Source organism: Pyrus communis, chromosome 12, assembly GCF_041283825.1.
Source record: "Pyrus communis isolate YQ-2024b chromosome 12, ASM4128382v1, whole genome shotgun sequence".
NCBI lineage: Eukaryota > Viridiplantae > Streptophyta > Magnoliopsida > Rosales > Rosaceae > Pyrus > Pyrus communis.
Window position 1 is genome coordinate 3,905,056 of NC_142576.1, and position 22,919 is coordinate 3,927,974.

At 37.7% G+C, this 22,919-nt stretch overlaps 3 protein-coding genes and 1 long non-coding RNA gene across 4 annotated transcripts; 1 reads left to right on the plus strand and 3 right to left on the minus strand.

The window, feature by feature from the left end:
* Positions 1 to 3,339: 3,339 nt before the first annotated feature.
* ABCI20 (non-intrinsic ABC protein 9) lies at positions 3,340 to 4,925 on the plus strand. The gene is made up of 3 exons (XM_068485022.2): positions 3,340 to 3,986; positions 4,076 to 4,306; positions 4,382 to 4,925. The coding sequence occupies exons 1-3, from the start codon at positions 3,468 to 3,470 to the stop codon at positions 4,595 to 4,597; spliced, it is 966 nt and encodes a 321-aa protein (XP_068341123.2). The 5' UTR covers positions 3,340 to 3,467; the 3' UTR covers positions 4,598 to 4,925.
* A 188-nt stretch (positions 4,926 to 5,113) lies between these two features.
* On the minus strand, positions 5,114 to 6,651 carry LOC137745515 (senescence-specific cysteine protease SAG39-like). Its single transcript, XM_068485478.2, has 2 exons — positions 6,098 to 6,651; positions 5,114 to 5,844 (listed from the first exon to the last, which is right to left on the minus strand). Exons 1-2 carry the CDS (start codon positions 6,570 to 6,572, stop codon positions 5,240 to 5,242), a joined length of 1,080 nt encoding a protein of 359 aa, XP_068341579.2. The 5' UTR covers positions 6,573 to 6,651; the 3' UTR covers positions 5,114 to 5,239.
* A 7,746-nt stretch (positions 6,652 to 14,397) lies between these two features.
* Positions 14,398 to 16,109, minus strand: LOC137744732 (uncharacterized). Its single transcript, XR_015953895.1, has 2 exons — positions 16,017 to 16,109; positions 14,398 to 14,733 (listed from the first exon to the last, which is right to left on the minus strand). It is a non-coding gene; the product is annotated as an uncharacterized LOC137744732 (long non-coding RNA).
* Positions 16,110 to 17,264: 1,155 nt separating this feature from the next.
* On the minus strand, positions 17,265 to 21,390 carry LOC137744680 (WAT1-related protein At1g09380-like). Its single transcript, XM_068484450.2, has 7 exons — positions 21,021 to 21,390; positions 19,080 to 19,142; positions 18,856 to 18,972; positions 18,503 to 18,752; positions 18,070 to 18,228; positions 17,818 to 17,969; positions 17,265 to 17,683 (listed from the first exon to the last, which is right to left on the minus strand). Exons 1-7 carry the CDS (start codon positions 21,200 to 21,202, stop codon positions 17,491 to 17,493), a joined length of 1,116 nt encoding a protein of 371 aa, XP_068340551.1. The 5' UTR covers positions 21,203 to 21,390; the 3' UTR covers positions 17,265 to 17,490.
* Between the last annotated feature and the right edge of the window lie 1,529 nt (positions 21,391 to 22,919).

Sequence of the window (22,919 nt, forward strand, 5' to 3'; positions counted from 1 at the left end):
GGAGAGAGACTTGTGCGCGTGGCATCACCAACCAATACCGTGATGCCATGTGTAGGAGTTAAAACTAAGAGGATTTCTGAGGTTGTCCACTCACATTCATTCGTTGTACATCGTACAGCCAGTTTTTTGTTTGCTATTGTTCGTATTCAATTTTAAATAAAAAAAATTTATAATAATTTTTTATCACATGATGTACGATGAACGAATGTGATTAAAAGATCTCTAATATCCTCACAAAGAGAAAATAAACTTAAATATGTTATATAGTTTTATACATCGTATTTAATTTTGTTTGTTTCAGTTTGATTTATTCAATTTAATAACAAGAAATTTGTATTAAAAAACTTCATATACAAGAAATAAAAAAATGTGTGAAGTTAAAATATGTGTGCGAGAGTCATTGCCTTAAATGTTTTCATTATTGGTTAAATTATTAAAAGGGTTTCGATGAATCTCAATTTTTATAAAGATAGTCTATGATTCGATTATAAATAATATTACGGGCTGCATTTAGTTAAATGGTTAGCGTCTTATTAAATTACTAACTAATTATTGCTCTACTCCTGCATCCCAAGATTTCAAGTGCTTGTGACCAAAAGATCGCAGTATGTTACACAACGTTCCATGAAAAATTAAAACTTATAGCATGTCATAGTCTAATTGTAAGATCCCACATCGTCCAGGGGAGTGATCCTTATATTTATATTTGTATCCCTACCTAACACGAGGTCTTTAGGAGCTCACTGGCTTCGGGTTTCATGGGAACTCCAAAGTTAAGCGAGTAGCGCGCGAGAGCACTCCCAGGATAGGTGACCTACTGTGAAGTTCTCATGTGAGTTCTCAAAAACAAAACCGTGAGGATGTGTTGAGGGCCCAAAGCGGACAATATCATGCTACGGTAGAGTCAGGCCTAAGAAGTGGTCCCGCCCGGACCGGGATGTGACAAATTGGTATCAGAGCCTAACCTTGGCCATGGTGTGCCGACGAGGACGTCGGACTCCTAAGAGGGGTGGATTGTAAGATCCCACATCGTCTAGGGGAGTGATCCTTATATGTATATTCCTATCCCTACCTAGCACGAGGCCTTTTGGGAGCTCACTACTACGGTAGAGTCGGGCCCGGGAAGTGGTCCCGCCCGGGCGAGGATGTGACAAATTGGTATCAGAGCCTAACCCTGGTCGTGGTGTGCCGATAAGGACGTCGGACCCCTAAGAGGAGTGGATTGTAAGATCCCACATCGTCTAGGGGAGTGATCCTCATATGTATATTCTCATCCCTACCTAGCACGAGGCCTTTTGGGAGCTCACTGGCTTCGGGTTCCATGGGAACTCCAAAGTTAAGCAAGTAGCGTTCGAGAGTACTCCCAGGATGGGTAACCCACTGGGAAGTTCTCGTGTGAGTTCCCAAAAACAAAACCGTGAGGGTGTGCTTGGGGGCCCAAAACGGACAATGTCGTGCTATGGTGGAGTCGGTCCCGGGCCGAGATGTGACAATTGGTGTGTTGGGGGCCCAAAACGGATAATATCGTGCTATGATGGAGTTGGGCCTGGGAAATGGTTCCGCTTGGGCCGGGATGTGACAATTTGGTATCAGAGTCTAACCCTGGGCGTGATGTGCCGACAATGACGTCGAGCACCTAAGGAGGGTGGATTGTGACATCCCACATCACCCATGGGTGTGATCCTTATATGCATATTCTCATCTCTACCTAGCACGAGGCCTTTTGGGAACTCACTGGCTTCGGGTTCCGTTGGAATTCCGAAGTTAAGCGAGTAGTGCGCGAGAGCACTCTCATGATGGGTGACCCACTGGGAAGTTCTCGTGTGAGTTCCCAGAAACAAAACTGTGAGGGTGTGCTTAGGGCCCAAAGCGGACAATATCGTGCTACGGTGGAGTCGGGCCCGGTTAGTGGTCCCGCCCAGGCAGGGATGTGACAATTTTTTTTTATGATTGTAAGATTCCACATCGCCCAGGGGAGTGATTCTTATATGTATATTTCCATCGCTACCTAGCACGAGACCTTTTGAGAGCTCACTGACTTCGGGTTCCATGGGAACTCCGAAGTTAAACGAGTAGCGCGCGAGAGCACTCCCAGGATGGGTGACCCACTGGGAAGTTACTCGTGAATTCCTAAAAACAAAACCGTGAGGGAATGGTAAGCCCAAAGCGGACAATATCATGCTATGGTAGTGGAGCGGGCGAGAACCATGGAACCTCGATTTTGGTCACTGTTTATGCACACGTGAAATGTTGTTTTTCAGGGAATTTGAAGCTTGTAGGAAGCTTAGTAAGGTCCTTAGGAAGCTTGGGGTGGTCCGTTGGAAGGATTTGGACGTCAGACCCCTAAGGGGGTGGATTATAAGATCCCACGTCGTCCAGGGGAGTGATCCTTATATGTATATTCTCATCCCTACCTAGCACGAGGCTTTTTGGGAGCTTACTGGTTTCGGGTTCCTTGGGAACTCTGAAGTTAAGCGAGTAGCACAGGAGAGCATTCCCAAGATGGATGACCCACTGGGAAGTTACTTGTGAGTTCCAAAAAAACAAAACCGTGAAGGAATGGTAAGCCCAAAGAAGATAATATCGTGCTATGGTAGTGGAGCGGGGCCGGGAAGTGATCCGCCTCGGACCGGGATGTGACACTAATGCCACAATTATTGTGATCCAGTTACACAACCCAAAAAATGGGTCCAACCCGAATCAATGTCTGGATTCGGAGCCTCCAAGTTAGTTGATGCCGAACTTTTATGAGTAAATTGTAGTAATGGTCCCTCAACTTTAATCAAATTGGAGCAATGGTCCCTCAACTAAAAATTCATTACCATTGGTCCATCAACTGATCAAAATGTGTAGCTATAATCATTTTCATCAATTTCGTCAAAATTTTGTCAAAATAAGTTATGTTGGAATAACCATTTATATAATTAAGGTCCCTCAACTCATCAAAGCTTGTAATTATGGTCTTTTTTGTCAACTACGCCAAAAAATTTGTCAAAACGAGTTATGTTGGAAGGACCATTGCTACAATTGGGTTAAAGTTAAGGGACAATTTCTCTAGTTGAATTAAAGTTGAGGGACCAATGGTAATGGATTTTTAATTGAGAGACCATAGCTACACGTTTTGATGAGTTGAGGGACCAATGGTAATGAATTTTCAGTTGAGGGACAATTGCTTCAATTAAGTTAAAGTTAAGGGGCTATAGCTAAATTTATTCAACCTTTATTTGGTTGTGTGAGTAGCCGCAACGTGTCTACTTTTCGTTGGAGGACATGGCAAACTACCAACTACCAAGTTCCGAGTTTGTGACTGGGAACTGTCCACGCCTCCTCCACTGAGTCGACTTCCAAACTCGTCCATCGCCGAAAGCTTTAAAGACTCCGTCACGTTCATGTCACCACACACTCTCTCTCTCTCTCTCTCTCTCTCTCTCTTAATCTCATCTCTCTCTCTCTAAAAATCATCGACAATGGGTGTGAATCCAAACTCCGAGCCGTCGATCGAGATCAACGGCCTAAAATTCACCTACCCAGGAATCAACGGCCACCCGCCGCCGGGCTCCAAGCCGCTGATCGAGGACTTCAATCTCACCCTCAACGCCGGCGACCGATGCCTCCTCGTCGGATCCAACGGCGCGGGGAAAACCACGATCTTGAAGATCCTGGGCGGCAAGCACATGGTCGAGCCCCACATGGTTCGCGTGCTCGGAAGGTCGGCGTTTCACGACACCGCCTTGACCGGCTCCGGCGACCTTTCGTATCTCGGCGGAGAGTGGCGGCGAGATGTCGCATTCGCCGGGTTTGATGTCCCGATTCAAATGGACGTTTCGGCCGATAAGTTGATTACTGGGGTTGCGGGGATCGACCCACAAAGGAGAGCAGAGCTGATAAAGGTTTTGGATATTGATCTTTCATGGCGGTTGCACAAGGTGTCCGATGGTCAGCGAAGACGAGTGCAAATCTGTATGGGTCTGCTTAAGCCATACAAGGTACTCAATCTCCGTGTTTCACAGTTTTGATGATGTATTATTTTTTATGCACGCCAAGTGTTTGATGATTTGTTTCTGAATCCAAATAGGTTCTTCTGCTAGACGAGATAACGGTGGACCTCGATGTGCTAGCAAGAGCTGACCTTCTCAAGTTCTTGAGGAAGGAATGCGAAGAGAGAGGCGCCACGATCATTTATGCTACGCATATATTTGACGGGTTGGAAAATTGGCCTTCGCATATCGCTTATGTTGCGAATGGGAAGTTGCAGCTAGCAATGCCAATGGAGAAAGTTAGGGAGATCTCCAAGTTGTCACTAATGGTGAGTCAAAGGTTTAAATTTTATTTGTAATTGTATGATTCGATATACTGAGATTGGATTTGGTTTGGTTTGCAGAGGACAGTCGAGAGTTGGCTGAGGAAGGAGCGCGAGGAGGAGAGGAAGAGAAGGAAGGAGAGAAAGGCGAAGGGTCTTCCGGAGTTTGAGCAACCAAATGAGGGAAGCGGTGATGTTCGTTCAGTGAACAATGGTTGGGCAGCTGGACGCCTGAATTCCACCATTGCCGGAGAAGAGAACTTTGTCTTCAGCTCAAACAGAGTTCTCAGGCAATAATAGATACTTTGTGACTCAAAACCATAGTGATGGTATTCTCACTCTGAGTCTCGGTGTTCTTCGTTCTTCTGGGCACGGATGACAACAGAATTAGAAGATGCATCCATTAGATCGTGAGGAAATGCCATGAGTTTGGCTTCTCCTCCATATATATATATATATATATATAATTGGATTATTTGCTTGCAATGGAGATCACTTTACAGAGCTCTGGGACTTGAATCCTCCATCTTTCAATTTGTTTGTAGTTTGTATTCAATTCTAGCATATGTATACAATCATATATCTGAAAGAAAAATTAATAAAATTTATCACTTTACCCTCCTCACTAACTGCTTATTTTTTCTGTATATTAGAGATGCATTAACAATTTAGGATCCAATTACCCTAAACCCCTTCAAATTCGACGTTTGGTGTTTGGACATTTCGCAAATTGGCATTTGGTTTTGGGGTTTCGACAATTTTGGTTTTAGATCTGTTGTTTGGAGGTTTATGACAAAGAGCATGAGCCCTGGAAAGTGGAAAGCAAAGCTACCAGTAGTATTATCGACATGGAATCGAACAATAGTTCTGCATTGATAAAGCGATAGCATTTTACTAGTAAGTAACACAAAACATATAGAATATAATGCAGGTGCTTCTTTATTCTGATGTTGGATAACAAGCTGCCACAGCTATGCCACAGAGTCCTTCCTTGGCAGGCACGTCTCTCTGCAACTTCATGTACCCGTTATGCCCCCAATCTTCTCCCCAAGAATTCTTGATCAGCCAATACTTTTTCCCATCTTCTTCGCCATATCCAATGACAATCACAGCATGGGTTAAGTTTGTGCCGCATGGCCCACTGAACACACCATCCGCATAATTCTGGAAAAATTCTCCATTATCATCAATGGCAACAGAAACTGGCTGGTTTGCAACAGCCTGTAGCAGAGCCGTCTCATTGTTTTCAGGCACAAGCTCGAATCCTTTTACAGTTATGGCAGCATCATTGTTGTTATAATCATCAGCCTTGCAACTTCCTCCATCTGTACCCTTGTAACCGTAATCAGCATATGTTGCCAGGCTCCTGTTTCGCTCAATCATGTATTCGAAGGCATAACCCACTTCGCCATAATGGCAACCATCGTTCACAAGACCAACATCGCAGTCAACAAGCTCTTGCTCTGATAGCGAAACTATGTTTCCTGTTTTGAGAAAGTTAAGCCCTTCTACGGCTGCCACCGCTGAGAATGCCCAGCCACACCCTACAAGTAACATCATTGAATCAGAGAAAGAACTGATGAACATGTAAACAAAAATGTAGATGATAGTCTAGTAACGAAAATTCTTTACATTATCGGACTTTGAACTTAGATTGATTATTGGTTGAATTCGCTATCCAGATTCAGATTTTGGGAATATAAGCATCGTATGTTTTCGGACAATCAAACAAGAAAACATGTTACGTGATATATGAAAGTAAAACCTCATAGAGATAGATTAATCTTGCATGCTTACCACATTGTCTTTGGTCTTTGACAGTGGTCACAGCGCCAAGTGAAAAATAATCCTTAGATTTTGGCACATCGGTGACATTTTCATATCGAAAATTGTTATTTGGAGCTGCTTTCACAGAGTTGGACATGATCTCCGGGAGGTGTCTCCTCTTGTAGCCTTTACGCATCGCCTGATACTCCTCATTAGTTAGGTCTGCAAATTTATTGATGCCGAGTGTGTACTGGTTTTCGCCCTTCTTGTTAAAACCTTTTATAAACTCCACATTAGACTTGAATGTGTTGTAACGCCTCTCCTTCTCTTGTGAATCCTTGTAAACACGTCCATGTCGAGCCATCCACCCCTCGTGCCTCTCCAACATGATTTTGTCGTCCCCAGAAAGTTGGCGACTACAAAAAGCTTGAGGGGAGCAGATGGCCAAAACGAGAACCAGAAAAAAGGCGAGGGATTGGCCTTGGTTTGTGATGAGTAGAGCCATGGTATTGGTAAGCACTTACTTGGAGTTTAGATAAGTTAAATCTTGGTACACAACACATTCAGCATGGCGTGGGTTTATACACAAAATTTTACATGCAAAAGAAAATGACCAAGACTTTTATATACCCAACTAAACTTTTATTTTAGCACGTAAAATGGGTTTACTTTAAAAAATAAAAATAAAAACTTGTTCGTCACAAGATTATCCTTTTTCGTGTCATTTGGACTTACCTATTATACCAAAAAATTGCTCAAACTAAAAAATTTGGCCAGAATATGTGCATGTATTTAATACAATTATCATCTCAATTGTCAGATTGGATTGTATTTTTTAATTTTTAGATTTTATACTAGTAGAGGAGATCTAATTACCAAGTTTGTAAAGCTAGCTTTATAGGACCTTGCTATAATATTAGAATGGGGTAAAGACAAGATTATTAATCTAAGTAATTGTCTTTGGACTAGGCAGTAGGTAGTAAAATATAAGACACTTTTGAAGAAAGTTTTCAACACCAATTTTTTCATGCTTCTTTTTTCTTCTCTAATGATGACTTAATTAACATTTTTAATGATGATGATGATGGATTGGGAAGGGCATTAGCTGAGGGTCAAAGCGGTAGGTTTTGATTTATCATGATGGGTAAAGATTGCTCTATATGGTATTGATTGGTAAGTAGAACTGTAAAAAATAATTAAGTGGTGAATTAGTGCTGATGCGGATTGTCTTAAACTCACTCGTTTTCCTTGTATTAATGGGGAAACCAGTGGGTATATGAGCTGTATTGTAATGAGACATGAACTGCAAACACCTTTTTAAGCATTTTTTTTTCACGTATTTTTGCTAGGAATATCACATTTTGCAAACCACATATGAATCATCTCTCTCATAGCCGTGAGACCGACTTGTTTGGTTTGATTTATAAAATGTGGTCTCTCTGGCATCACCCATTTAGCTTTATACAAAGCGTGTTTTGATTAATATTTAGTTATGTGCGGCTCCATGCATTATCTTTGGGATTGAATATATAAAAAGAAACAAATTATATATTTGGCTGGAAAAATTTATGATTTCAATTGATGAACTAGAAGGAAACAAAACATACATTTGGCCGAGTTTATATAGAATTCTTAATGGTGTGTGGATAGGAATTGGTGCGACTTAGATGAAAGGTGGTGTTTAAATAGAAAAATTTTACATATAATCATATATTCGGCCGAGTATTATTGTGTAACATGTCTTAGTGAATAAGATGTCAAATTTTTATTCATGCATCTCATGTTCAAAACTTCTCTTTCCGTTAATAATAAATAAATATACGGACAAGAGTAATATGAAAAACTAGTCACAACCATTAGTAAATAAAATTTTAGCTTTAACAAAAAATAATCAAATTGTAGCCAAGTACACGGCCGAATCAAATCAAAACAGTCTTATTACAAGTAGTCAAGCTAATCAGCCAGAAAATGGTATTCGTAGATCATCAGATCATCAGAGTGCTTCTGTTGTTTATGGAGTCACATGGTTGGGCACCGGCCACAAGTTCTCGACATAAATTCCTCATGTGTTAAATCCGAAAAGTCATTGAGGCCGGCTGTGAATGTATGGCCTTCGATTTTGTTTGAAGCTTCTGCATTCTCCACAGTGGACTTGAATATCTTGAAGCGCATCTCCTTCTCTTGTTCATCCTTATAAACTCGTCCATATTCCGCCATCCACCCTTCGAACCTCTCCGACATGCTTTTGCTATTCTCACCCTCGACGGAAGCCACACTACTGGTGGATGCTTGGGCGGACCGGAAGGCCAAAATTAGCACAAGCAATAAGGCCAAGCAGATCGACCGGCGGTGGTTTGACATTGTTACGAACACAGCCATCTTCTCAGGAAGAAATTGTCCTATAAAATTAATTTAGGACGTTATGTGATAAATATACACAAATTACTTGTACAATTCCCTTTCTTATTTGGAATTCATAATCCAAAAGAGTGACGGAAATTCCAATTGAGGTAGGGAATTAGATCTCGATGAACCAAGTGAATTTGAAGAGGAAAGAATCCTACTCCATTTGGTAATTGCATTAATACTTGTACAAGTAGGATTACTCAACATACAAGAAAACAAAGACCAGAATATTGATCTTCTTTTAAACACAATCCTAGCCGTAAGAGGAAATAAAGGGTCATGATTGGATTTTCATATTCTATAACAAATGTGTTGTGCCACTTAGTACTACGGTTTAGTAGTATTCCTCTTCGTTTGTAAGTGAAGAGGTCTTAGGTTCGATTTTTGCCAAAGGAGAATTTAAACTACATTATTGCTAGCCCATTGTGAGGTTCTCATCCCCCTCCTATTTAGTGTAGATCATATCGTTTGTTAAAAAAAAAAAAAAAAAAAAAAAGTAAATTCCATCGTATGTACTATTTACCATCATAGCTCTGCTCATCACAAACCAAGGGCATAAATTGTGGTGGCTCTAAGATTCTCACATCGAGGAGGATGAGAATAATAAAAGCATGGCGGAGAGTACTTTCAACTCTTTAATTATAAGTTTATCGCAAGGCCTCCTAATTTTCGATATGAGATTTATTTTCAACACACATCATTACGTGGACAACATCGCAAGGTCTGTTGTTGAGTGATGTGAAGTGCATGTAACTGTTAGCGTTTGACATGTCGGGTTTACAGTTTACTTCCAAAGGGCAATAGGCTTTTTTTTTTTTTTTTTTTTTTTTTTCACACAATAGTGAATAAAATTAGCTCGTAAAATTACAAAAGGGATCTATTTTGTAATTTATTTTAGTCATCAAAAAATAATTTAGCATTTCTCATTCCGTTTCTAATATATATGCTGCTAGTGCTCTACAGTTGTGTTAAAAATCTTTAATTGCTTGAATTTAACTAGAGTATGATCTCTAATTTTTTTTTAATTAATAAAATGCTGAGGTTAGAATACCTTGGATGGTAAGAATTTCGGAGGTTGAATCACTCTTTTGGCAAATTGCCTAAAAATAATATACTACAAAAGGGCTTTATTGTGTCAGTGGGTGATGTCGATTTAATATAATATAGTGGTAGATAAGACATTTGCGACACCTACTAAACTTGAAGTCGGATTTACTGTCGGTTGTAAGCGTCATAAACAGTCTATGTCGCTTTTAACTGACGTAAACAATTAATGTTGCTTATAACCGATATAGATTTTAATAATTTTTAAATACTAGTGTCGCATTAAAAAAAATCGTGTCGCTTTTAAGCGACATAAAGTTGGTGTCGGAATAGGTGTCGCTTCTAGCCGATACTAGTGATTGTTTTTAAATATTTTAAAGCCTACGTCGGTTTTGATCGACAGAAACCCGGTGTCGATTGTAAGCAACAGATTGATGGCCTTTATGTCCTCTCCCCCGTGTTAAATTGAAATATTTTGGGCGGGAATTTTCCCGCTTGTTTCAACGCCCACAGTCAAGTTTGTCAAGCTCATGTTGGTTTTAACCGACGCAACTTTTTCTTATTTCCACACAACTTGCAATCACTGTCTTGTCTATTAGGCTCACGTCAATTTGAACTGACGCAAAATTTTCTTATTTTGACGCCACTTCCAATCACTGTCAAGTCTGTCAGGCTCACATCGGTTTTAACCGACGCAATTTTTTCCTATTTCGACACCACTTGCCTTTCAATCAAGTGTGTTAGACTACGTGCATTTAAGTCGTGTTAGACTTAGTGTCAGTTTTAACCGACGCGAAGTCCAAATATTTCGACACCACGTACGTTTAAGTCAGTGTGTCAGAGCAGGTGTCGGTTTTTACCGACGCAAAGTGTACATATTTCGACGCCACTTACAACCGTTATCGGTCTTAACCGACGCCAACTTATTATCCATATTTAAATCCCTTTCTTCCCCCATTACTTTCGTGCTTTCATTTCCCTCTCTCTCGTTTACTTCTTCGGTTTTGCCCCTGCGCCCTTACTCCCTCTCCTTTCCCCATTTCGGCCTTACTCCTTCTTCCACTAACTTTTGCTATGGATCAACAAAGTGAAGATCAACGTTTTGAGGAACTCCATTTTGAAGAGGAAGAGTTTGAAGCTAGTTCATTTTTGAATTATTATTAATTTTAGTTTTTGTTTTGTGTTTAAACTAGTATTATGCTTAAACTAAAAATTTAATTTTGTTTCTTGGTTTTTAATTGTTTTTTTTTTTTTTTTGTATTAATAAGGGACATCTCAACATAGGCGCGGACCCTCAATTCCCAAATGGATAAAACAGCTTTGTTCGTTTGATTTGTCTGGAAAATGCATTAGTGATAATTCTAGTGCTTTTTCAAAATATGTAGTAGGAGGTTGGAGATTGTAGAAATCTTCCATTGACGAGTGATTGGCGTAAGATTAAGGAAGAATATAAGGAAGTTTTCAGGAATAGAATAAAGGTATAGATATAGATATAGATATAGATATAGATATATATATACATATATATATATACATATACATATATATATATATATACACACACACACACACACTTGAAAATAGAAGAATAAGTCAATGATTATAATAATAATTAATTAGCTTGATTTTTTTTTATGGATGTAGGGAAATATTTTTTTTTTGAAGATGAAGATATAGCAAAAATGCCTATGATTCGCCACATGATGCTTCAGGTTGCGGAGCATGCGCACAAAGAGTACAGAAATAAGTTTAAAAAACTTATTATACTAAGAGATCAGCCGAGCTGCGTAGCGACCCTCCTCCTGATGTGAATGTTGCACAGTGGGTTGAGTTGGTGGCATACTGGAATAGACTGGGCAAGAATTTGTATGGGTTGTACATTTTTAAGAAATGTTATTAATTTTGAATTTAATATATAGTTCTTGGAAATTTTATTTTTAATATGAAGTTTGCTTAAAATTGTTTGTTTTTTCGTTGACATGTAAATAAAACGGAAGAACCATGTTAAGACCGTTAGTATGGTTCATTGAAAACGGAAGAGGCAAGAATTGTTTTGGTCTATACATGAAATTTATTATTATTTTTATATAATTTTTTTAATTACTATTAATTGAAAACGAAAGCAATGACAGATCTTTTTATATATTTATTAATTAAAAACGAAAGCAAAGAAGTTTGCATATTTTATTTATTTAATTGTTAGTTAATGTCCGTTAAAACCAACAGTGGGTTGGATATTTTATAGTTTAATTGCTACTTGATGTCGGCTATGACCGCCATCATGTCAGAAAAGCACATCGTTTTTAACCGACGTAAAGTTCAGTTTCACTTTTAACAGACGCTACTTCATGGTGGATTAAGCGGACAAACCGACATCGAAGCCCTTTCGTGATGCTAGCAATGGTGTCGCTATTCCAATCCGACATTACATGGTTTTATGTCGGATTTTTACCAAATTTTCGACATAAATTGGAGTTCTTGTCGGTTTTTGCTTCGCCAGTGATAGCCTCTTTTGTAGTAGTGCGCGCAACATCTGAATTACCGCCATTGCAATCGTGATCATAACTACTCTTGTCACAATCAACTAGCTCTTGTTCTGATAGTGAAATTAAGTTTCTAGTTTTGAGTTTGTTAAGCCCTTCTACGGTTGCCACTGATGCGAATGCCCAACAACTCCTTGTAAAATATCATTGAATTAGATATATTGTTTGTCTTATTATCTTTATAAAAAATCAATATAAAATGTTGATGTGGCTTAACCATGACCACACAAAACAGGAGGGCACCGGAAGTGGAAAGGCAGATCCTTGTCCTTTTTCTCTAACACGCCCCTAATTATTTATGGCAATTGAGTTAAGTGAAACAAAGAGAATCAACGGTGCTTGAAAATGATCTCCCTTTTTGTTTCATTATTTGTTTGAAGCCCTAGACAGTCACAAAAAGATAGACATAAAAGTTGGACAACATCTTCAGTTTTGGATATATATTATTACAGTAAGCATACAGAGATCAAAGGTTGATGGTCGATTCAATATCTTAATGAGTACAATGGCCCTACTTTTCCAATGGAGAGAACAACCTTGCTGAGAAATTTCAAAACAAACAATTACAACGAAATCTTTCAATTTCTTATTTACAATGTTATTCTTTGTATTCCTCTATGCATCCATGCAATGAAATGTACCGTATGAATTTGATTCATTATTTTACCATAAGATATCTGAACGTTATCTGTATTTTTGGTTAATTCATGTGAATCGACCACAACATTAAATAGCTATTCATTATTTCTCTATCCATCCATGCAGTGAAAAGTATTGTACGAATTTGATCCATCTATAAGTACAAGGTTAATGGTTCAGTCATTTTGGTTGACACCACAAACAATATGAAATATGTACGAGAGAGGTTACAAAATGAAATCTAATCGGGCGGTCAAACTTTTCAACCCAATTTCATGAAGTTGATAAGTTAGTTAGCTCCATGCTATTCAACTAAAAAGACCGAACCGATCGAACCCAACTAAAGAGACAGGGTCAGGTCGAACAGGAAGGGGATCTGGATTGGACCAGGACTAATTAGCCAACCGGATCGGGTTAAACTAGACCAAACCTGGTAAGCCAACTGGAACCAAAACTAGTAAGCCAACTGAAACGGGTCAGATCAGACCGGAACTGGTAGGCCAACTGGATTGGGTCGGGTTGGACAATAACTGGATCGGGTCAAGTCAGACCATAACTGGATCAGGTCAGGTCGGACAAGAATGGTAGGCCACCTAAACCAAGTTGGGTCTGGCCAGAATTGGTTGGACTCTTGGAACGGGTCGGGCCGATCCAGATCAACAGTTAAATTAGGTCGGGCCTAACCAAATCTAATTAGACGAATGAACTGGATCGAGTCTCGAACCCAATAGGGTCAAGCTGGCCAAACCAATCAAATCGAGACAAAGCAAACCAAACCGGGTCAGGCCGCACAAAGTAGGTTAGACCGAACAAAGCAAGTCGAACCAGACAGGCCAAACTGGGTGAGACCGAACCAGGTCAGATCAACCGAACTGGGTCAGACAGGAATGTGCATTCCAAAAGTATACATATACTAAAACTTAACACAAGTCACTATTCATTAACAGTTAACGAAATGAAATGCCCTCTAATTCTTTTGTTATCGACTATTTTTTCCATTCACACAACAAAAAGACCGTTTTGACCTCCTAGCCTACGAGTCATCATCGCTTCATAAATATTATAATATAAATTAAACTACAATAATACTTCGCTTTTAAACCATTTCGACATTCCTTGTATGAATGATCCGCATCTTGAAAAGTCATGTTACGAATCAATGGCATTCTATCATACTCTTCATCAAGAAAAATAATATTCCCTCATAAAAACATACATGTTAGGGCTGGTTTGGTATTGCTGTGCTTTGAAAAAAAACTGATTCTGCTGTGCTGTGAGAATAAGCGGTTGTGAAATAAAGCAGCAGAGTGTTTGATAAACTTTTTTGTAAAAGTGCTTTTGAAAAAAAAAAACAGTAGTATAGTGTTTGGTAAACTTTTATGTAAAACATATGTGAAAAAAAGCTGATTTTTCAAAGCTGGATTTTGCAGCTTCTTGTTTTTGACTTTTTTTCACCCAAAACTGTGAAAAAAAGTTGAAGCTGAATGTTTACCAAACACAAAAACAGCTTCCAGTTTTTTTTGATACCAGCTTTTTTCAGAATCACCTCAGTACCAAACCAGGTCTTAATACAGATCCAAAATACATATAAAGAGTGTTTTGTGGAAAGAGAAGGTGAAGCGATGATGACTCGTAGGCTACAAGGTCAAAACAATCTTTTTGCTGTGTGATTGGAAAAAATTGCCAATAACAAAAGAATTAGAAGGCACTTTAGTCCGTTCACTGTTAATGAACAGTGATTTTGTGTTAAGTTTTAATATATGTGTACTTTTGAAATGCACATTCCTGTCCGACCCAATTTGGCCTCTTTCACCCAGTTCGGTCGATCCGAACTGGTCCGGTCTTTGGAAAGTGTTGTGGTTTTTTTTTCCTTGATTGATTTTTTAATCTACCAATAATTAGCAATACATGGGTCTCCATCAACATCCTGTGCATCTCATTCCCCGCCTCAACAACACGGTCCCAATCATTGCTGTCAACCACGACAATTAACCCTAGGGTATTTTGGAAACAGCGTCTCCATAAAGGTCGAATCTGTCCCAATAAAAACATAATGCACATGTGAGAGGCCATAACATGTGTTTAAAGTTATGAAAACGTCTGACAAAGCAAGGAAAGCAGTTGGCATATACCATAAGGAAAAAACTAAAACAGTTGACACAAGTGAATGTAGCTTATGATAACATTATGTGCTGATGGGAAACAGCTAATCAGCACAAGACCGACAATAAGCACATGCAAGAAGATCTGATATATCCTTAATGTATTGAATCAATAAAACACATGATTTAAGTATATAGTAGATGTCCGCCACAGGAAAGTTAGAGCTTCTCTATATATTATTATGAAAAACCAAAAGGACAAGTTGGCGCAGGCAAATGCAGCTTATGATTATATGAAGTGCAGATGGAGAAATAATCAGCACAAGACCGTCAATAAGCACACAAATCTAAAATAAAAAAGTATGTTCACCGCAGCATGGATATTCTCATGTATAGTCAAAGGGGAACCCGTGGATAATGCCAGTATAAGTAGCTCAAACTACCAACCTAGTAATGAAACAGTTAATCATCAAAAGACAGTACTTGAGTAATGTGAAATGTTTGCCACCGAGCGCATAGCTTTTCCTTGAAGTAATAAGGAAAAAACTTGAAAGACAAAAGGTGGCAACAATAACTGTAGCTTATGAATTTGTTGTGTGCTAACGGAGGAAAATCTAATCAGCACAAGACCGTCCATAAGCACTTTAAAAACTAAAATAAAATTAAGGAAACAATAAGTGTATCTGCGATAATTACCAGTTAGCAAATACATATTGCATTCGTATTAAAATCCATTGACAAAAAGATCACCTAGAGACATGTTTGACATACGATTGGATTTCAATACCACAACACACCAAATGCGTCTAAGATTTTAGATCATGATATCAGATCATCTAACATTAAGCCACAAACTTTGAACTTGGATTTGAAATCGAATTACAAGATTTTTCCTAAAGATCTGAAGCTTCATCAAAATCCAAATGTACCAAAAAACAAACACAAATCCTTTGCCTGACCTAAACTCTCCTAAAAATCTGAAATTTCATCAAAATCCAAACAAGCACAGCAATAATAAATCTGAAAGCTACTAATCAAATTAACATTAAAAATCATCCTGACCTAAAATTTAAAATCGAAACAAAATCAGACGCATATCCAAATCAAAACCAGTTCCAGATTATCATAAGGCCGGGATTATCATACATCATCGACGCAGAAATATAATGAAAATAATAAATAAATAAATAAATAGAAACAAAGAAAAACCCATACCAGAAAACAAATGGAAATCGGTGAAGAAATGGTTGAAAGAAAAACGCGGTGCGTTTTCATGGAAGAGGAGAAGGAGAGTAATGCGACGGCGACGAACTGGAAAGAAGAGAGTAGGGTTTCAGCCTTTATATAGAAGAAGAAAGTCATGGTTTTTCTAATTTCCGATTGTGACCCTAGAGATTGGTTGAATTACAAATTTGATTTGGGCTGTTGACTACAACTGGGCCCGTAATCAGAAGCCCATTCTTATATTTTTAACTGAGCATATATTATAAGTTCATCCAAAACAGTCAATTTCCTAATTATTTTTAGGATTGTTATTACTACACTAAAAATCTCATTTGGCAATCAAAATTTTCTATAATTAGAAAGATAAATACATTTGTGAGGAGTGTAAAATGAGATTTTTGGAATGATGAAAGTAGTTCCCTTGTTTTTTTTTATGACATTTATTTTTACCTTCGTCAATTCTTCGCCAATAAGAAAATAAATACTTTCAGACCTTACTTCTCAAAATAAGTTTCACAAGATTTGTACGGAAAAAAGGGAGCACAAAACGATATTGTTTCTCATTAATTAGCTAACCAAGAGAGTTAAGAATTGTACTTCTTTCGTGTTATTTGTAATTAGTAGCAGAGCCAGCAACTATTCTCGAAAGTCAGACGTATGAAAAATGAAACTTGTTGATGTGTGTGTGCATGTATAATGTGCCACCTTTCGATTTCCATGCACAACAACAACGGCACCATCCTTTTCAAGCGGACTATCTTCAAGAACACCGACTCTAAGAACGATGATTTTTTTTCTTTTTAAATCTCAATATAATTGTGATATTTGTTTCTCGTATTCTGATATTCCATGCATTAATAATTAGGCTGTAGAGAGAGTTAAGGCAGTAGTGTCCCCATACGTTTTCATTCATTTGGAATCTGGGCTTTCGTTTTATTAGATTTTTTGAATTCTTTATTCAATTTTGATGTAAAATAAATAAAACGTGAAATTCTTGAGTAGTCTACTTCCTTTCGAATGATAAACTCCTTTTATACAATTATGAACTCTACGGAACTTTCTCAATTCCAACGCAACTTATTCTTTTTGAGCTGACGTAACTGCAACAAATTTGTTTTGAAAAGTCCAAGATATTTTACTCTCCTAATATTGGTGAAATTGAAGAACATGGCCATGGCTGGTTTATATTAGAAATATAGAACTACTGCTTAATATATAGTTCAATCAAAACATAAATTATGATTGACATGACATGAAATTAGGGTTTATTAATGTTGATTACAGAAACTTCCAAATGCATGCATGGATTGATGATCAACGTTTTATATATATTATGCTGAGAGGACTCATCATGGACGGACTTCTAGATGGAAATGAAATGGTAGCATAGATATTCAATGTAACAGATTGTGAACTTTGGGATCTGCTGTTGTGATCTGTTTGTCTTGATCGATCGATCTCCTCTCTATCCCATAACGTCACGGATGCTTTTCGGATGCACTTGCTGCAGCTCCAAGTCGCTTTTCTCATACGCCTTGGCCTCATCTGTCGTCTTTGTCATGCCTGTTGCTTTTGTTGGCTTCTCATCCTTCGTCTCCTTATTCTTCCCCCAAAGAACAAGATAGAGCCCGGCAACAATCAAAACTGACCCTACAGCACTGAATGAAGTACAATATGTACCAAGCTAATTAGTATATAATTTTCATATGAGATTATCCAAGTGAATTAATTGATAGGAATTTTGGTTTAGGTCATTGCGAAAAAATGAAACCGAAACTGTATGTATACGTACGTTCCAACGTATAATTTCTCATCGAGCAAAGCCCAGCTTGCAATGGCAACAATGATGAGGAGCAAGGGACTAAACACGGACACGTAAAGAGGGCCTTTTAGCTGAATACTCCATGAAGAGAGGAAGAATGCTAGTGCAGAACCCATAATTCCCTGTAATTAGTTATTATGCTCATGAGTTAGTATAAATTAGCAAATCTAATGATTAATAATTGAAGAATAAGTTTAAGCAAGAGTGAGAGCTAGTGCATACAGCAAAGAGGGATGCAACAAGCCTAATGGGATCTTTTAGAGACCATGAAGCCGCTTTGTGATCAGCAATTACAGCAATGATCCCACACTCAAAGCTGGCCATCAAACACATCAGTGTGGTGCTTGTGTAAGGAGCTGGAAAGCTTTCCCCTACTCTAGCCTGAAATTATATCGGAGGACGGGAGCAACTATTATTCGAGTTCAACAACGATAAAACAACTCCCAATAGATATTAGCGTCTGTAGCTCTAATTTAGCCAATGAAAAACTGTAGCACTAATTTTAGAGTTCATTTTTGCTCGTCATCCGTAATGGCGGCGATGCTTATCACAGCATTGATTGTCATCAGACGAATACATATCAATTCTATTTCCGTACACGCTGAACCTAATAAAAACACGAAAAATGAAAGGGTGATGATGATCGGTTACTTACTTGGATTATGAACCAGAATGCCCAACCTAAGGTGCTTAAGATGACAAAAAGGGGGCCAATAAAGGAGCTTGATTTGGTGCTGGAACTTGCTTCTCCCATTCTCTGAGCATAAGTCCAGTGAATTTTGGAGTCACCTAGACCAATGATGTGTCCATGGTAAAATGAAAGTAACATAGCTCCAGATACACACACAATTGTTCCCATCGCCTTAGATAGCCCTGCTTTGCTCTTGAGCTTTGCAGATTCTTGTCTGCAAAATTAAATTAAACATTCCATTAGTGTTAAACATATAATTAACTAATTAGTGCAAAAATAACATATTAATTAGTACGATGTAATACGATATATAGTACCTGAAAATGACTGCAAGGATAAATGTCATGGCCGGAAGTGTGTTTTGCAATGCGCATGCAATCGTTGCGGTCGAAGTCTTTAAACCGAGAAAATAAAAAACCTGATTTGCAGTGGCCCTGCATTTTAAATTCACGTTATTATAATTAATTAAGTGAATTAATTGATTTCCAATGATGCACATGATAAATTTGATATTAAATTAAGAACAAATTAACACACTTACCCAGTTAATGAGCACAGAAACGTCTGGAAGAGAATAGGCAACGTGATCTTCGGTCTTGTTTTCCTATTAGAAAGAGAGAACGAACATAAAAAAAAACATGACGTGTAAAGGAACTTTCTCTAAATTGTAATGCGAAAATTAAAGAAACTGGTATTGATTAATAATCATCATATCCTTCTTTTTCTCTTTTTATATTATTGTTAGGAAAATACTTGCACGCCACCTTGTTCACTCTTTTGCGACCAACGTATTTACCAGTTAAAATTTCATAATCGGGATCATTTATTTTTTCAATATTAATCTATAGATTCTCTATATATATATAAAGTACCAATCAAATTGAAAATTATTTAATGATTTATATGCAGAGCAAATAAACATTGTTGGTATCAAGTAACATTCACTTATTTGATATATTTTTTATGATGTAAAGATGAACTTAAATGATGATTAAGAACATAAACGAGTCTCATTATAAAATAATAAAATTTGCATAGTAAAAATACATTAAGCTCTATTGGTGGATATGTGTTGCATTAATGCATCCCATAGGTGGATGCTTAATTAAGCCTTAATCCTACTGATTTACCAGCTGTATATATGAAATAAGATTATTAATAAAATTGCATGCAGCCATGAGAGGTCGGGACCAAGCTAATACGTAGCAATGGCCTTGAGCTAAGCAGAGAAGAAGGAAAGGACAAATGGTTAAGCATGACATGGCGACCATGCATGCAAGGGTGCTGCCACCTTGAGCCAGTTACGAGTGGCACGTTAAATTAAGCCCCCAAAGGGCCAAAAGAGACAGACTGGAAAATAAAGTTGACACACTTTCCATGCATGGCTTTGGCTGGCTTTTTGTGTTTATTGCGTGCCTAGATCAACTCCAATACCAGATCTAGCTAATTGAATTCGTTCACCAGAGTTTTTCAATTTTCGGATTTTCCAAGAACCATTTTTAATTAAAAAGTTAAGTGCTTCAACTAAAGAAATCAAAGCGAGAGTTAAAGCATCTCGACGTCAAATATTGAACACCAAATTATGATTTGATGATTCACATGGCAATTTGACATTATGTTAAAATTACATCTTCAACTGATGTATCTAATATATTATTTTGTAGTGTACTATTAGGGAGACTAAATTTATAGACGACAAAGCTTCACTTATATCAAATTTAATGCAAGGCCATCCAAAAGTGGGAAAAAAAATACCAAATTTAATGCAAGGCCAGTCCAAAAGTGGACAAAAAAAAAAAAAAAAAAAAAACTGAAATAGTTATTTGGAATATGAATTTTGAGGCGGCATTTTTTACGTCAACCACCAAGCCTTCAATCCACATCAGCTTTTGGTTGATTGGTTGGGATGAAATGAGATGCTATTTTTTACCGTTACATTTCCACTTGCCAATTTGAAGCATCGGTATAGATGCTCTTAGTCACTTTTAACATTTTTTTTTTAGCCTAATTAAGCTAAAATCCTTAAATAATTATCAAAATATTTTAGTTTAAAGTACAAATGACAATTAAACAATGAGTGCAAAAATCACTACTGGAACGGAAAAAACAAATTCTCTATGATCATTCAAAAAACTAAATTTCTATTTGTTAATGGCAAAAAGTAAAAGAAGATAAAAATCTGATTGAAATGAAGAACAAAACAAACATGCAGTCTTTATATATATAATTTATGATGTTTAAAATCCAGGCCAAGACTTATTATATATACTGAAAAATTGAGACCATTTGACTCAAATTAAACTAAGTAACTTTACATGCAGGGAGACAAAAATTCGATTAAAACTTGCGTTCAACGGAATGAAAACATTCGACCACAAAAAACAGAGAGAAATTTTTTTTTTTGAAATTGGTGCATGAAATCAGACTCAAACCCTAAGAGAATTTAGTGACATGCAACAAGACTAACAGATGAGCACTTTACCATTCCATCAAATAAGCAAAGGGAGCAATGACAGCGGTGGCGAAAACTTGACGATAAGCAACAAGAACAAGAGGGTCCATGTCAGATTCAATAGCAAGTTTTGAAATAATGTTCATTCCTGCATAGCTCGCTTGGACCAAAACCATGGCCATGAATGGCATGTATTCGCTATAGCCAGCCATTTCTGCAGAACCCTAGCTACTTTGTAACTTGTACTACAGAGAGAAGGAGAAACCGAGAGAGGGAGAGAGAGAACTTTCCCTCGTACCGTCGAGGGTTTTCCGAAGAAAATAAGAGAGAGAGAGAGAGAGAGAGAGAGAGAGAGAGAGAGAGGGAGGCCAAAGTATTGAAGAGCGTAATGAGAGAGCGCGGAGAATGAGAAATGTGGAGGGCAATATATAGAGTTAGGTTAAAGAAGCTAAACAGAAAGTAGAAGAGAGTTTTGCGTGGAAATAAGAGAAAGAAACCGTTAAAGATTGATTTCTTGTAACACTTGGCCTTGTGCATGGCTACATATCTAAATGCGACTGCCACTACCACATAAAGACGCTTTCAGTTTTGTCTTTTGAGCAATTATTCGGTAAACGTCACCAAAATTGAGGTTGGTATAGGCGTAGCGATTTCAAAGTACCCATTGGAAGTTCCTATGTCACGATTTCCTTAGCCTTGCCATTCGAATTCCTATATCAGTTTTCCTCTTTCCAATACTGCTGAATTTGTTCAAATGTTATGTGAAAGTACCTGTTGTAACTTTCCAATGTCGCGATTTCTGATGAAAGAAGTTGTTCTCCTGCAAACACTTAATGAAATTTTCTTTTTTCTTTGACGTGGGATTGATATTCTCAACACACATCTTCATGTGTGGAGAATTTTCAAGTCTAGTATATGGACAACACAAATCGGGTGACGTGGATCACATGTGGCTGTTGGGCTTCACAAATGGGAAAACTTAATTATGATTCCATGAAGAAAGTTGAGGATCTACCGTAAAACCAACTGACATTATGGAGATTATCCAACTGCTTATAAGCACATGCATAATTACTCATTTATCCGATGTAAGATTGATTCTCAACAATTTCATTAACGCATTTGCTCTAGTTCTTGTATTCAGTTCTCTCCTCCCGTGTCGGATGTATATGTATTAAAATGTTAGGTAATTTATAAATATCGAAGAACTACGAAGTATCTTCTTATTCGGCCATCTAGCCAATGCTTGCGGTTTAGTACCTCTGTCACCAACCACGAAGATCACATTCACATTCTGACATCAACCACAAAGAATGCATGTATTAACTTTACTTCAAAAGGCATAACCGGTATTAATACACGTATCTACCAAACTTGAACATGTGTTTGCTATAACTGCAAATAGCACATTACTTTCCTACAATGCATAGGGCCTTATCACTCATTATATAAGAGTCCTTGTCAATTTAACATCAATCTCCAACATTTTAATGGACACTGTTTGGACGGAGATTCACCAACAAGAAGAGCATCAACCTACATAACGTTTGAATGGACACTGTTTTTAGTAGTGTTTTGTTTGAATTAGTACATGACACATTTACACTAAGAGAGAATGGATTTGAACTAACTCACACAATGAGTTAGTCATGTTTATTTGGTACGTATCAAACTCTTATCCACAAGAGTAGAACGCCTAAAACTTTTTATTTACAAATGAAGAAGAATTCATTAAACTGTATAAGATATACTAAATGGCGGTGGAGATTCAAACTTAAGATCGCTTAGTAACTCGTTACAAAGAAGTACATAACCATTAGGGTCATGCCTGATGTTGGAGGTGAGGATTAGACCAAGTTCCATGATAAACTAGTCATAATTAAGTATCGAACTTATCATTCACGTAAATCAAACATAAAATCTCCCACT